At 36.5% G+C, this 12,892-nt stretch overlaps 2 protein-coding genes across 5 annotated transcripts; one reads left to right on the top strand and one right to left on the bottom strand.

Annotated features, from left to right (window-relative positions):
* Positions 1-329: 329 nt before the first annotated feature.
* On the top strand, positions 330-6,605 carry LOC104119612 (uncharacterized protein C3F10.06c). Of its 2 annotated transcripts, none has more exons than XM_009631165.4 (7): positions 330-697; positions 2,912-3,069; positions 3,592-4,282; positions 5,122-5,222; positions 5,367-5,475; positions 5,932-5,991; positions 6,227-6,605. In XM_009631165.4, exons 1-7 carry the CDS (start codon positions 415-417, stop codon positions 6,394-6,396), a joined length of 1,572 nt encoding a protein of 523 aa, XP_009629460.1. In that variant the 5' UTR covers positions 330-414; the 3' UTR covers positions 6,397-6,605. The 2 variants fall into 2 exon arrangements, with proteins under 2 accessions (XP_009629460.1, XP_009629461.1); XM_009631166.4 differs by having other exon boundaries at positions 486-697; positions 2,917-3,069.
* Positions 6,606-7,599: 994 nt separating this feature from the next.
* On the bottom strand, positions 7,600-12,618 carry LOC104103926 (histidine-containing phosphotransfer protein 4-like). Of its 3 annotated transcripts, none has more exons than XM_070177096.1 (7): positions 12,468-12,618; positions 9,390-9,473; positions 8,814-8,941; positions 8,669-8,737; positions 8,137-8,208; positions 7,992-8,064; positions 7,600-7,903 (listed from the first exon to the last, which is right to left on the bottom strand). In XM_070177096.1, exons 2-7 carry the CDS (start codon positions 9,444-9,446, stop codon positions 7,829-7,831), a joined length of 474 nt encoding a protein of 157 aa, XP_070033197.1. In that variant the 5' UTR covers positions 9,447-9,473; positions 12,468-12,618; the 3' UTR covers positions 7,600-7,828. The 3 variants fall into 3 exon arrangements, with proteins under 3 accessions (XP_070033197.1, XP_070033195.1, XP_070033196.1); XM_070177094.1 differs by having other exon boundaries at positions 9,390-9,657; positions 12,468-12,617; XM_070177095.1 differs by having other exon boundaries at positions 9,390-9,646; positions 12,468-12,617.
* Positions 12,619-12,892: the final 274 nt, after the last annotated feature.

Raw genomic sequence — 12,892 nt, 5'->3', positions numbered from 1 at the left:
TAAAACATGCTGTAGTTTTATTGAACTTAAGTTTGTCATTGCACTATAAACTGAAATTTGCGTGATTGCCTTTGCAAGTCAGGCCAAACTTCAGACAAAAATATCTGAAGTTTTGCTACACTTCAGGCAAAACATTCTGAAATTCAAACTTAAGACATAAATTTTTGCTACTTAAGGCTTGTATATCTGAAATTATACGAAAAGTGAGTACGCTTGCAGTGTTTTTTGCAAAACGGATATAAGTCATATGCAAATGCTTATTGCGAATTTGGACTGAAAGGCCCACCAATATTTTGGACACCCAAAAGTGGCTCAAATGCGAAAGGACTCGAATAGAAATAACACGAAGTCGCAGTATAAAGACGTTAAAAGTCGTTTAGATCACAAATTTGCAGAGCTCCAACGCCAGTTTCAATGGAGAATCCAGCAAATTTGAACATATACAAAGCTTCTAGAACCATAAAACGATGCGAAAACACTCTCTACAACGCCCTACGATCAATCTACGAGGATTCCATATTCGTCGGCGAGATTTCTCAGCTATGGCCGGAGCTTCCCCTACTTGCAAATCTCCGTTGTGGCCTTTGGTACTCTAAAAAATTCCACTCCACGTGTTATTTCAAGTCAACCGATGGACATACCAATAATTGGTCTTTCAATACCTCTCGCCTTAACCTCCATGTTGCCCTTCTTGCTGGTAACCTTCCTTATATCCTCTATTTAATACTATTTTATGTATAATTAACAGTGATTTCTTTGTTTGATTCTCTTGGGAATTAAGGTGTATATGTATGCATGTGTTGTATAATCTTAAAGAATCTTCTAATTAATTGAAGAATTTCTGCCTCTTTGTAAATTGGTACTCAGAATGTTCCGATTTATATGCTGGTCACCGGGGCGTATGCAGGATTTTTTTGTAAGCGGTGTCGATATTTATAAAAGAGTGGGTGAATAAATAACATTATTTATCACATTTCTAGACAAAGGAGTAGCCTAGACTATTGGTTTTGTTGAGTTTTAAGTTAGAAGAGGTCCAAAGTTCAACTCTACCTAACTACAATTTTTAATAATAGAGGCTCTTTCAAAAGTTTGCCAAAAATATATTGCAGCGGAGGTTCGAACCTCCGACTCTAAGAGCAAAATCAAGAATTTAACCAGGCCAACGATCTATGTCAAGTGGTGTCATTTTGCTTTCTGTTATTTGTTTCCGCACAATATCAATACATAGTTTGCGTGACACTGCTTCATTCCTTGTGCATCCGCCCCTGCTAGTCACTGAGTATGCGTAGTATTTTGTTGTCTTAAAATCAGAGGCGGACCCAGGATTTGGACGCCGCGGGGGCACCATTATATTTAACGTAAATATGAAAATAACATTAGTTGCAATAAAGTTTGGCTTGCAACTCTTTGAAAACTTAGTGATTACGAGTTCGTGACCGAAAGAATGTTCAAAAACATAAAAAGGTTAAACAAAATCATGACTAATAAAAGTCTGTAAGCAGTCCAAAAAGCCTCAATCGAAGTCCCAGAGTCAACGAATACTTGCTACTTTGCCAAAGTAAACGTTGAAGGGAGAAGGGTTTTAGTTGTCTTTATTTTTTTAAAATGAAATAATAATAAAAATTGGTTAGAGATAAAGATTATTGACTAATGAAACTAGTTAATGAAATATTTTATCCCCTTTTCCTACTTTCTTTAATCATTATTTTTATGTCTCTTTATTAACTTTTCAAAGTCTAGAAAGATGTATCTCCAACTTTTTCAAAAAAAAAAAGAAAGATGTATCTCCAATAGAGTTTTTGAGTATTTTGTGTAGAAGATACAAAGAACGTGAAGAGAAGTTGAGTTTTGGAGCTTAGATGGAGAGATTTTAAAAGAAAAAAATTAAACTAAGTGACTTCTATGTACTAGTACTAAATTAATGTTTGAATTAAAAAATAAATAAACCAAGTTGATTACTAAATATGGAGTACTAAACTGTCGTTCAATTAAAAAAAGAAAAAAGAAAGAAATAGTGAAGTAATGCTGGTGTTGGGTCTCGATCCTAGGTCTAGGAGTGAGGGAATGGAACAAACTAGCCCGCAGAACCAGTGCAACCAAGGGGCATTTTGTTCTTTTGGGGGCACAATTAAATTATTATAGGGGTCCTCGACGTATATACAGTAATATATACATGGTTTTTCACGAGCCTATAGGGTGCCAGTGACCCCTCACCTCTCCACGTGGGTCCGCCCCTGCTTAAAATGTCATGTTAAGAGCATGTCATTTAGGGAAATATGAGAACTATTAAGATTAAAGAGTTCACATATATATATATAATGTGTTAATTATTTCGGAACACACCAAGGAAAAGAGTACCATATAAAATGAAAAAACCTGCTACAGTATTCTAAGCTTGACTAAAAGCACATTAAGTATATTATGTAAATATGAACCTGGAACCACTGAAACATGCTCCAAACATTTTTAGAAGATGCATTTCTTGCATAAATTCTGTGATATCCTCTTCCTGTCCTCTTGTCTGACACTAAGAAATCAAAAGTTGATGTTAGTTTTTTACATATCAGCCAGCTTATTATCAAATTAATAACCAGTTCCACTAGTTGTACAATAGTGGCAAGCACCAGTACGTATAAGGTTTTACAGTCCAATATCTTCCTTGAAAATAGCAGAGTGAGACACGTATTCAGGCTAAAAAAATGTGACTAACGCCGTCACAGAATTTCAAGAGGTCATCAAAATCAGTATATGTCTGACGATCTTCATTAGTTATATGTATTTGCTTGTAATTGTTAAAAAATATATTTATTTGTATATAACAACTACAGTAGCATTTTGATAGCTAGATGGTTGCAATCTTTGTTCTATATATACATGATATAGTTGGAAGCTAATTGCTCTTGATGGTTAGGACAGAAGGGAGGGTGTATGATTGTTGATTCAACAAGGAAAGGGAAGAGGTTTCCAGATAGTATGTCAAAGACAATACCGATTTGGACCTGTGTATTGAACCGTGCCATTTGGAATTACAGAATGAGATTTGGTTTGGCTGGTACTGCAGAAAAGAAAGTAAGAACAGCTAATTATTTTGGTGCATAATTATTTCTTAGGAATAGAGATAGTTTATTATCTTTTTATGTCAAAAGAAAGTTTTTAGTTTTTTGAATGTCCTTGTTCAAGTCGCAAAAAAATTTATGTTTTTTTTTTCCTCTGAAAATATTAACTGTAAGTTGGAGGAAGAGGAGAATAAAAATATCTGTTAACTTCTTTTGTCAGCACTATTATTGTTCTCTCAGAGAATAGAATTAGGATTAGAGGTCATGTACTTTCTGAAAGGATAAAAAGATATGAAGAAATATGGAAAAGAAATCCTAGGCTTGTGATCTGTGAGGCTTTTTGCTTGTCCGTTTTCCAAAAGATATTACTGTTGGCTTTCTTGTCAATAACTGCATTGGGCCCAAACTTTTATGCGTGATGTGCAATGTAGACTTACCATTTAATATAAGTTGTAACTATGCCCCGCCATACACACAAAAACGCCAATATGTTTTGATGTACTTATTTATATTTTTTATGAATTCATTTGAGCAGGAGACAAATGATTCCACCGAGCGTGGAGATAGTATTAGTGACTCTTATAGCTGGGATTGTTCCTTGCATCTCCCTTTGTGGGTCTCAAATACTGAAAGAGCACTTATTGAGGAGCGTTTAGACGGATGGACCAAGGATCTGGAGGTCAGTGGAGCTGATATTGCTTCCATTGCTTTGTCCCTGAATAAACCGCTACGCCCACTATGGATTTCACAAAAAACTGTGATCTGGTTAAATGAAGTACCTGATTGTGATTCTTGGGATTTCACTCCAATATTACTTGTTTCTACGTCCTCCCCAAGTAGCAATTTTCAGCAAAGAACCGCCTCTGAATTTAGTTGGAGGTACATAGCTGGAGCTGGAGATGATGAGGAAAGTTGGGCAAGGGGCTTGTCACCAATTCTTTTTTGGAAACATGCTTATGATCTCATAAGCTCTGGTCCTGATATGTGTAACAAGAAGGTAGCTGATATAATTGAAAAGGACAGGGTATACCGTGCACAGAGGGGAGAAAATGCTCCTCAAATATCTATTAAGCCTTCAAAATCTTCTACGAGTAGTGGCTGTTTGCCTGCGGAAGAACAATTAGACCTGGAGCCTCAATTCATTAATAGAGATGAGAAGTCTTCTGATAATAATTCCATATTTTGGCTGGGGGAAAGTAATCTAGCGGTTGGCACAACACAGCTTGGTATGCTTCATATGTGCCCCTATTCTTGTGAAGTAACAGATTTATATTAGTTCTGCATGGTTATTGATGCGCATAGCTTACCGTTGATTGTCTTTGTGGCTAGCCTACCCTTTTACTGTATTTTACATGTGGTTTGAAATTGTGGTGTGTCGTGTTATGGACTGGAATTCTTTTGGTGGCTATGCATCTTTTAGATTTGTTGGCGCAGATAAAATTCCAACCAATTTTACTTTATAAAATTTTAAATTAAAAGTGGAGGTTGGTTGACCACTTGGTAGTCAAAACATGGGCTATGCTGTGAGATCTAAATGCTTTGCTAGTTATTTACTTCTTATGTGGGGAGTGCTTATCCGTTTCCCAGTACTATGCTTGAATTTCTGAGGTCTAAGCATCACGACAACTTTCTTTTTTCCCCCATTTTGACCCTGTAGATCTGCTTCTAAGCATCCATCTCTATTTGGCAGAGACATTTTCAAGTAAAGAATTGGCAAAAGTAGTATGCAGGCTTTTACCATTGGTTAGTTCCTTAGAAAGTGTAAATTAATTTTCTAGTATACTGCAGAATTGTCACATTTTCTGGAAATGAGTAAGATATTGCAGACTGCAGAACATAAATCTCCTTTTTGTTTTTCCCTGAAAGGCCGAAAATATTATGTTTCTGTAAGCAGATCGCACAGTATTGTACATGTCCATTGCAAATTCATGTAAAGTGATTAAAAAGCCATGTCCTGCCTTTCTCTTTATTATTCTCGATTTGCTAGTCATTTATTGGTGCCATTGGTTTATTTTTGTCATGAACCTCTTGCAATGGTTATTCTGATTGAAGATTTACCATGCAGCTAAGGATGCATCTGGTGTTGATTGTGTATTGAGTTGTGATCAGGAGTCGAATTCTCTTTGTTCCAAGGAGTCTGAAGCTTATCTAAACCTGCCTATTGTGGTGCGTATGATTTCCTTTAGTTAGTTGCTTAAATTGTTAGTAAATTTTTTACTATTGTCCAATTACCTGATTGTTGGCATTAACTCTCTTTCCCCCTTTTGGGGTTTGTTTGTGTTGATCGGTCGGGGGTTGTGGACAATACAGAGTTCGAAGTTTGACCGATCTTCTTTATTAAGGAATCTTCCCTCAGCGGTGAATTTCGCAAAGAACAACTTGAAAAAAGGGCAGAAACTCCTAGTTTGCTGCAGTAGTGGTAAGTATGGCTTTACTATGTCGCCGAGTTTGTTTTCCACATGTCATTTGACTTGTACTCACTGAAGGTGAAAACTAGATGTATTTTGCTCGTACATCAAATTTCTTGGGCGGGATTGTAGGGGGTAGGGGGAGGGTTTCGAAGACGAGACTAGGTGGCAAGTGTAGCATGAGTTGTCTTTGAAGGTGATAAGGCATGAGACAGAAAATAGGGGGATGACTTCTGTCTCCATTTTCACCACGTTACAGTAATCAAGTTGCCAAATCCATTGACCAAAGACGCTACAGTAATCAAGTTGGTTGGTTATACTTTTGATGGGAGACTTGTTTTGTTTTGCATGTTATCTGGCAGTTTTTCTTAATATGCCAATTTATTCAGCTGTTGCTTTAATTGTTTTTGACTGTAGTGGCAAAAGACGAATTATCGCTGACAAAGTTAATCTCTTTGTGTTTTCAGGGGAGGATATTAGCATTTGTGTTTGTTTAGCAATTTTGATGTCATTATTTGATGACAGAGGTATGCACGGGTATCTTATTTCAACTTTGTGTTCTAGTTTTGACTGTCTTAACTAAAACAAAATTCAACAACTGTTACCTTTAAGCACCTAGCTTTGATATACCAATTGTTTATTGCTCTCTCCCGCGAAATTTATAAATTGTTCAGTATTTTTTCTGGTTGTGTCAATAACCTGGAATATGTAGCTCTTCTGGGGGCTTCAAGCAAATAGGTCTTAATTTTGTACTTTTCGTAGGGCACTTTGATGAAGGGAAATCTTTTACTGAGAGACGAGTCACTAAGTTGGAGTTGCGACGACGATTGGTATTTATCTGCCAATTTGCCGTGAATGCTCGCCCGTCAAGAGGGAACGTTAAGCAGGTTTTCAATTATCTAAGTGGAGGAAATGTTGAGGCAGCTTCTTAAGGAAACTTACTTTATCACATACAATTGAAGCGACGTTTTATTTAACTGTTTCTGTAGCAAGCTGAGTTGGTAGGTGAGCAGCCATTGCCAGTGGCAGATGTACTTTATTTGATCTTACATATATTTGAACGGTTTTAAACAATACGTATTTATGCGAAGTTCGAATATATTGTCACAAAAGAACTTAATAATATTTTTTTTACTTTGCATTAGCAGACTTAAAATCTTAACTTCGTCTCTTGGCCTTCCAATTCAGTCTCAAGAGCAGGGCATTGCTATCACAGCCCACACTTTTTGTGGTAGAACAGCTTTAGCATTGTCAATTAATAGATCAGAAGTGGTTCAAATTTGTCCTTGTACTATTCGAAATTGCTCAATTTTTCCATTTGTTACACGTTTTGTCAATTCATACTATTTCTGTTTGCCACGTCTTGCATTTTCCCAGATCTTTGGCGTGAAACGGGTGGATTCCATGTGTTGCAAATTTTTTTAGAATAAAGATTCATGTCTTCTCTAACGAAATATTAGATCAAAAGTCTACCACAGAATAAAGCTGCACCATTTCGAATAGCACGAGGACAAATTTGACCGTTTTCCCTTAGTAGAATAGGGACAGGCTAACCCGCAATCAGAGTCTAGCATAAATTCTCAGCAGATTAGAAGGATCAGAAACACTTTTCGGGGGGGTGTGGGGTGTGTGTGTGTGTCTCGCCAATCTTGTGTATACAATACTAGACATATATACACCCATTATACGCTTTAGTCCAGCAAAAAGCAGGCTTCAATGCATACTGCTAAGTCATCGCTAAGGTTTATCTAATAAAAAGGCGACTATATGTAGTTGTAAATACTCACATTTACAAGATATTTGATTCAACTAATACTGACTAAGTTTTTGGATGAACTGAACCCAAAAGAGTTCGACATTGAACCAAAACTTTGATGCGCATTCAATCCTATTATAGCACTCAAGTAACAAACCTTAAAGCAAATACCAAATTTTCATGTCAAACACTGCTACCCGGCAAAGCCATCTCAAAAACAACAAAGCAATTGGAGAAACAACAACAACAACAAACCCAGTAAAATCCCACACGTGAGGTCTGGGTAATGTATACGCAGACCTTCTCTCTACCTTATGAAGGTAGAGAGACAAAAAAGCAATTGGAGAAAAGGATCATAAAAAGAGACCATCCCAGAAACTTGCATTAGCAACATGATAATAGATTATAGAAGTCATAATGACCAAAGTAGACCTGAGATCAGTGACTCAAGTTATTAACACTACAATTAGGACTACAAAGAAAGCAGATTGAAGTTGCTTCCTTTTGTTCCCATTTATTTCCATACGTTTACCGACTACATCTACTCGCATATCCATTACTTTATTGACTTATCTTCTGAAGGCATTGGCTGACCAAGATGCCACTTCCTACTCACTGTCAGTATCCATATATCCATACTCGGGTTGATCCTCTATCTCAGCAGGTGGAGCTTGCTTCCTCAGCTGAAACAACCAAATTGAGAGAGAGAAAGATTAAAACAATGACAAAATGCAAAAGATGAGAAACTTTTTATATGATATTTAAGAGAACCTTGAAGTAATTATCTAGTTTGAATTGCAAGAACTCATTCTCCTGCTTAATACGCTCAAGCGCAATCTTGCACCTGTTTACATATCCGAAGTCAATACAATTATCTGCAAAAAATAAAGCCATAAATTTCCTACTTAGTTCTTACGCTTCAAAATCTCCACGCTTTAGGTGTTCCCTCATGCAATCGATTTGATGCGTCACTTGTATAGCTCCCATACTGCAAACACAACAGAATAGACTCAGTTACTAGGCAATACCTTTTTTTTTTGACCAGGTAAAAATTTTACTAGGCAATACTAAAACAGGATTACAATAAGCCAACAAATTAGGAATGGAGTGGATGCTAATAAGAAAATGCTTTTAAATGTGAACATACCATTGGAAATAGCCAACTGTAGATAATTTTCACAAGCTGCCAAAAGTACCTCTTTTTACTTCCCCATAGAGCATCCTGTATTCACGCAGGGTCCGGGGAAGGGCCGCACCCTAAGGGTATGACGTAGGCAGTCAACCCTAATATACAAACATTCATGGCTGACCTATAGGTCATATGGAGACAACTTTACCGTTGCTCCAAGGCTCCGTCTTCAATACAAAAAGGAACTAGGAAGCGAAAAAAATAACAGGGAGAAAAAGGAGGAAACGATACATGAAGATGGAGAAACGAAAACACTCACCCAGTGGCCATTCCCTTGAACCGATGAAGGAGGCTCTCTATAGAATGGGCATCGTAGGGAGGTCCTTGCCTATATGCATACATATCAGACCTGTGAGGGGGGAAGAAGTTGAAAAAGAAAATTAGAGAAGAATACAAATACTTACAGGTCTGGCACCATTAAGCCAACAAACTTAGCTGCATCCTTGAAATAGTCAGCACAAACATCCTCAAGATAGCCCTCATTGTTGGTTTCCAAACGTTCCAGTTGAAGAAATTGCCGATCAAGGAGTTTCTGTATACAAACAAGCAGTTCATTTCCATCACGTGTCTTTTCATTTTGAGTAGAAAGCCCATTCTATAAGTAGCGGATCAAGAAAAAGGACATGTATAAGCATCCCTCAGCAATTCCAACTTTGCATACATCAAACTTGTTATCGGGAACGTATCATCATGATCAGGCGTCAAGAAAATTGCAAGCAAATCAAATTTTGGGCCCTAGAATCTGGCACTTTGTCCTTCATCTATCGCTTTTAAGCTAAGTATCATAGTCCTTTGCCTATTAAATGTTTTTGCAAAACTAGTCATTTTTTCCTTTATCGCATCAAAAGTAGTAGATTTCCATCAAGGTACTAGTTTACCCTGCTATCATGGCCACCCTGAAGATGAATGATGGATAAAAGAAATAAAAAGGAAAAAACCTGATCAAAAAGAGAAAGTAGGGCATAGGATCTGAATCAGACCTCGTCGAAAAGTGACTGCCTCAAATTGGCAATGTATCGAGCAAAATCACTTGCCATCCTCGGTAGTATCGAGTTTCTTCAAAGCTAGTAGAGACGATGTGAAGAGCATGAAACTCGGTGCAACAAAGCCTCGAACACGAGTACGTTTATATAGGGTTGATGATCCAATGGGACGATATCCATGACAGTTGTACAATAAATGAAAAATGACGCAGATATTGGAGCAAGTCATGCAGTTGCCACATATGCAACCAAAACTGCAGCCATGCTTATCAAAACATCATACAATTATCACTTCATTAGTTCTATATAATCTAGGTAGATTTATCGTATCTACTCTTGTAATCGGATGAAATAAATAAGAGAAAGGTCCAGAAATCCTTATATGAAATCGGTTTAGGATTCCCCAATTGATTTTCTCTAAATTAGTAAAATTCATTGACTTCACCGACCTTGCACGCACCAAGTTTCCCAAGAAATACAAGGCCATCAAGCTCGAGGTTATTAAATAAGATAACAGTGAAAGTCTTCCATTTCTGCAAAAAATATCTTTTCAACCTTCAGAGAACTTCTTTCGTCTCCAGATTTTTTGTTCCCTATTGTGCTGAATGCTTACCTTCCTATGATATCCAAAGTTTCCTAATGCATCCATAGACAACATTAAACTATGCTTGAAATCACAAAATTCGATCATTTTGAAAGCTTTAGAAGCAGAATTTCATCTTATGGATACTACTTATAGATAGTCTTCAGTCAAAATGACAACCAAACATTTTTCACTAAAGAGAATTTGCACTCGCATTCCAAAAATATAATTAGAAATTATTCGATAACCCAATGTAGAGAAATTAATCAAAATTTACATCTCTTTATTACTAAACAAAGTCGAAGTGTAGCATAAATGAGCTGGTGAATTGAGAGGTATGATATGCTCAAACGACTTCATATACACTGCAGTTCTATGAGGCTTTCCTTTAGCAGTGCAGAGATTGATAAGCTCGGAACTTTTATAACCTTATTATAAGGCTTCACTTTTAACTCTTTCTATCTATGATTCTTTACTTTAGGATACTGCCACTTAATCCAGAAAAGTGAGAGATGTAAAGTGACAAAAATCGAACCAAACCAAGAAATATCCAATTGAAATGTAATAAAACCAATGCTGAAGGAAATCGAAGTACCATTAAAGGCTCGCACATAAGAACGACCAACTAAATTGGAACCCAACTTTTACATCCAAGCAGCGAATATTACATTACTGCCAAGAACTAAGCAGTAGAAAGTCTTATAGGGTTACTGAAAATGTTGTCATATATTGGATCTTCTATGAGATTTATTAAAGTCATGCTTACATATAACGAACAAAGTTTGGCACATTCTCCCTTGGCGATGCCGTAAACTATATATGATGCACTTTCATCAACTATCTTTTATTATATTGTTGCAAACTAATTGTGCTAGTGGGAGGTAGCAAGTATACGGTAGAATAGTCGAGGTGAGGACACGCTGGCTCACACACTACTAATTTAGGAAATAACACTTCCCACCTTTTTTGCCAATATTGAACATCAATTGTTCGTAATCATATTCTTCTGCTACAATTCACGTATTCATTTCTCATATAATAAGGAAACTTATACAACAATAACAACAACAACAACAATAACAACAACAACAACAAAAACAGTATAATCCCACAAGTGGGGTTTGGGGAAGGTAGTGTGTACGCAGAACTTACCTCTACCTAGAAATAGAGGCGGACCTACATGGTCATTAGAGGGGTCACCGGAACCCGTTAGCTTCGGCAAAAACCGTGTATATATAGATTTTATGTGTAATGTATATCCAAATTGGACCCCTTAAATAATTTACTTGGGCCCCCTCAAAAACAAAAGCTGGATGGCAGCAGTGGTTGAGCTGCTAGTTTAAGCATCCTTCTAGCTTTCCTTACCATTCGGTCTAGTGTTCGAGACCTAGTTCAAGCAAAATTAGAATTTTTTTCGTTCTTCTTTTGTTTTCTTTTACATTTTTGGATTCGATGATAGTTTCTGTCCTTTTAACCTTGCAGGTTTCAAAACCTTGGCCTCTTACGCAAAATTGAAGGCTTCATTACAGACCTAGTAAATCAGTTTTGTCAAAATATTTTATAACAAAACACTGATAACAATGTTTATTTTTGCATATTACTTACCTATATATATATAATAAGAAAAATTAAAGAAGCAGTGTCGGACGACACCGCATCTATCAACATTGTTTCGTATAGCACCTATTTTGCAAAGTAATCTTTCACTCTTTGCTTAGTGCTTTTTCTTTCTTTAAAAATTTCTGATTATTTATATATTGCGGATAAGTTGTCATACTTATTAGTTTCTTAAAAAACTGCATACAAAAATTTTATCGTTAATTATTGGCATATTTAAGGTTAGTGGTGCCCCCGTCGCGTTCAAATCATGGGTCCGCCTCTGCCTAGAAAGTAGAGAGGCTGTTTCCTATAGACCATTGACTCAAGAAAAGATGAAAAGAAAGTAGTAATAACAAGCCGTAACAACAACAAGATAATAAGAAAACGAAGAGGAACAACATGTAGTAATAGAAATCTACCAATAATAGAATACGAGACTAACATTAATACTACTGGTATGGGAAAGAGACACTCTCGACTACCTACAAGTCTTCTACCTTAATTCCTGTCAAGACAATCTATAGTTGTTAGAAAGATTACCAATATCCCTTCGGCCGCTTAAACAAAAGCGAGATTTCAAGCATTTAACTACCAAAATGACTATCTCAATTTCTTGACAAACAACAATTGGAAAAAATCAGAGCTAACAAATTCTTAAATCACCAAAATCAACTTAAAGTTATAGCAAAATTAAATTTACTATCCAGCTTCCTCTAATTACAGGCTTCTCTTCTCTTCTCCTAGGTATCCTAACTTGGTTTGAAAGGTGACAACAAAATGCATAATAGCCGAAATAGAAGTAGTAATGAGTAATGACTTTAACTTCATCATTAAATAATTAAACTATGATAAAAGAAATCGAATTATAACTATAAGTGCAATATGCTCTTTACCTGACATGGCAGGAGAGCAGTACCAGAATCTTTAAGCAGAAATGACCAACTTCAGGTTTTGGTCGTTGGCCATTTTGAGAGATAAAAGTTCCGCGTCTAGGCCTTAATGTTAACTCTTTGGGCTAGAACTGAAAACTGTGTGTGTGTGTGAGTGTGAGAGAGAGAAGGGGGATTGGAAATGACACAAGGGCCCACTCTAAAGGGATTCATTTTGTGAATTTCAATTTTTTTCAGTTTAAAAATATACTGAATTATCAAGAACTTAAAATTTTTAATTTAAAATTTCAGTACAAAATAAATATTCACTAATATCTAAATAGTATCTATTGGAATAACTATCCGTGCACTTGTCCCCAAGAGAGAGGGGGGAAAGCCCCATGTGTAGGCCATAGTGTTAATTCTTTGGGCTAGAACTTGGGCTGCTT

This window comes from Nicotiana tomentosiformis, chromosome 6 (genome assembly GCF_000390325.3).
Source record: "Nicotiana tomentosiformis chromosome 6, ASM39032v3, whole genome shotgun sequence".
NCBI lineage: Eukaryota > Viridiplantae > Streptophyta > Magnoliopsida > Solanales > Solanaceae > Nicotiana > Nicotiana tomentosiformis.
Note: the sequence above shows the minus strand (reverse complement) of the source record. Positions and strands in the feature narration are given on the sequence as shown.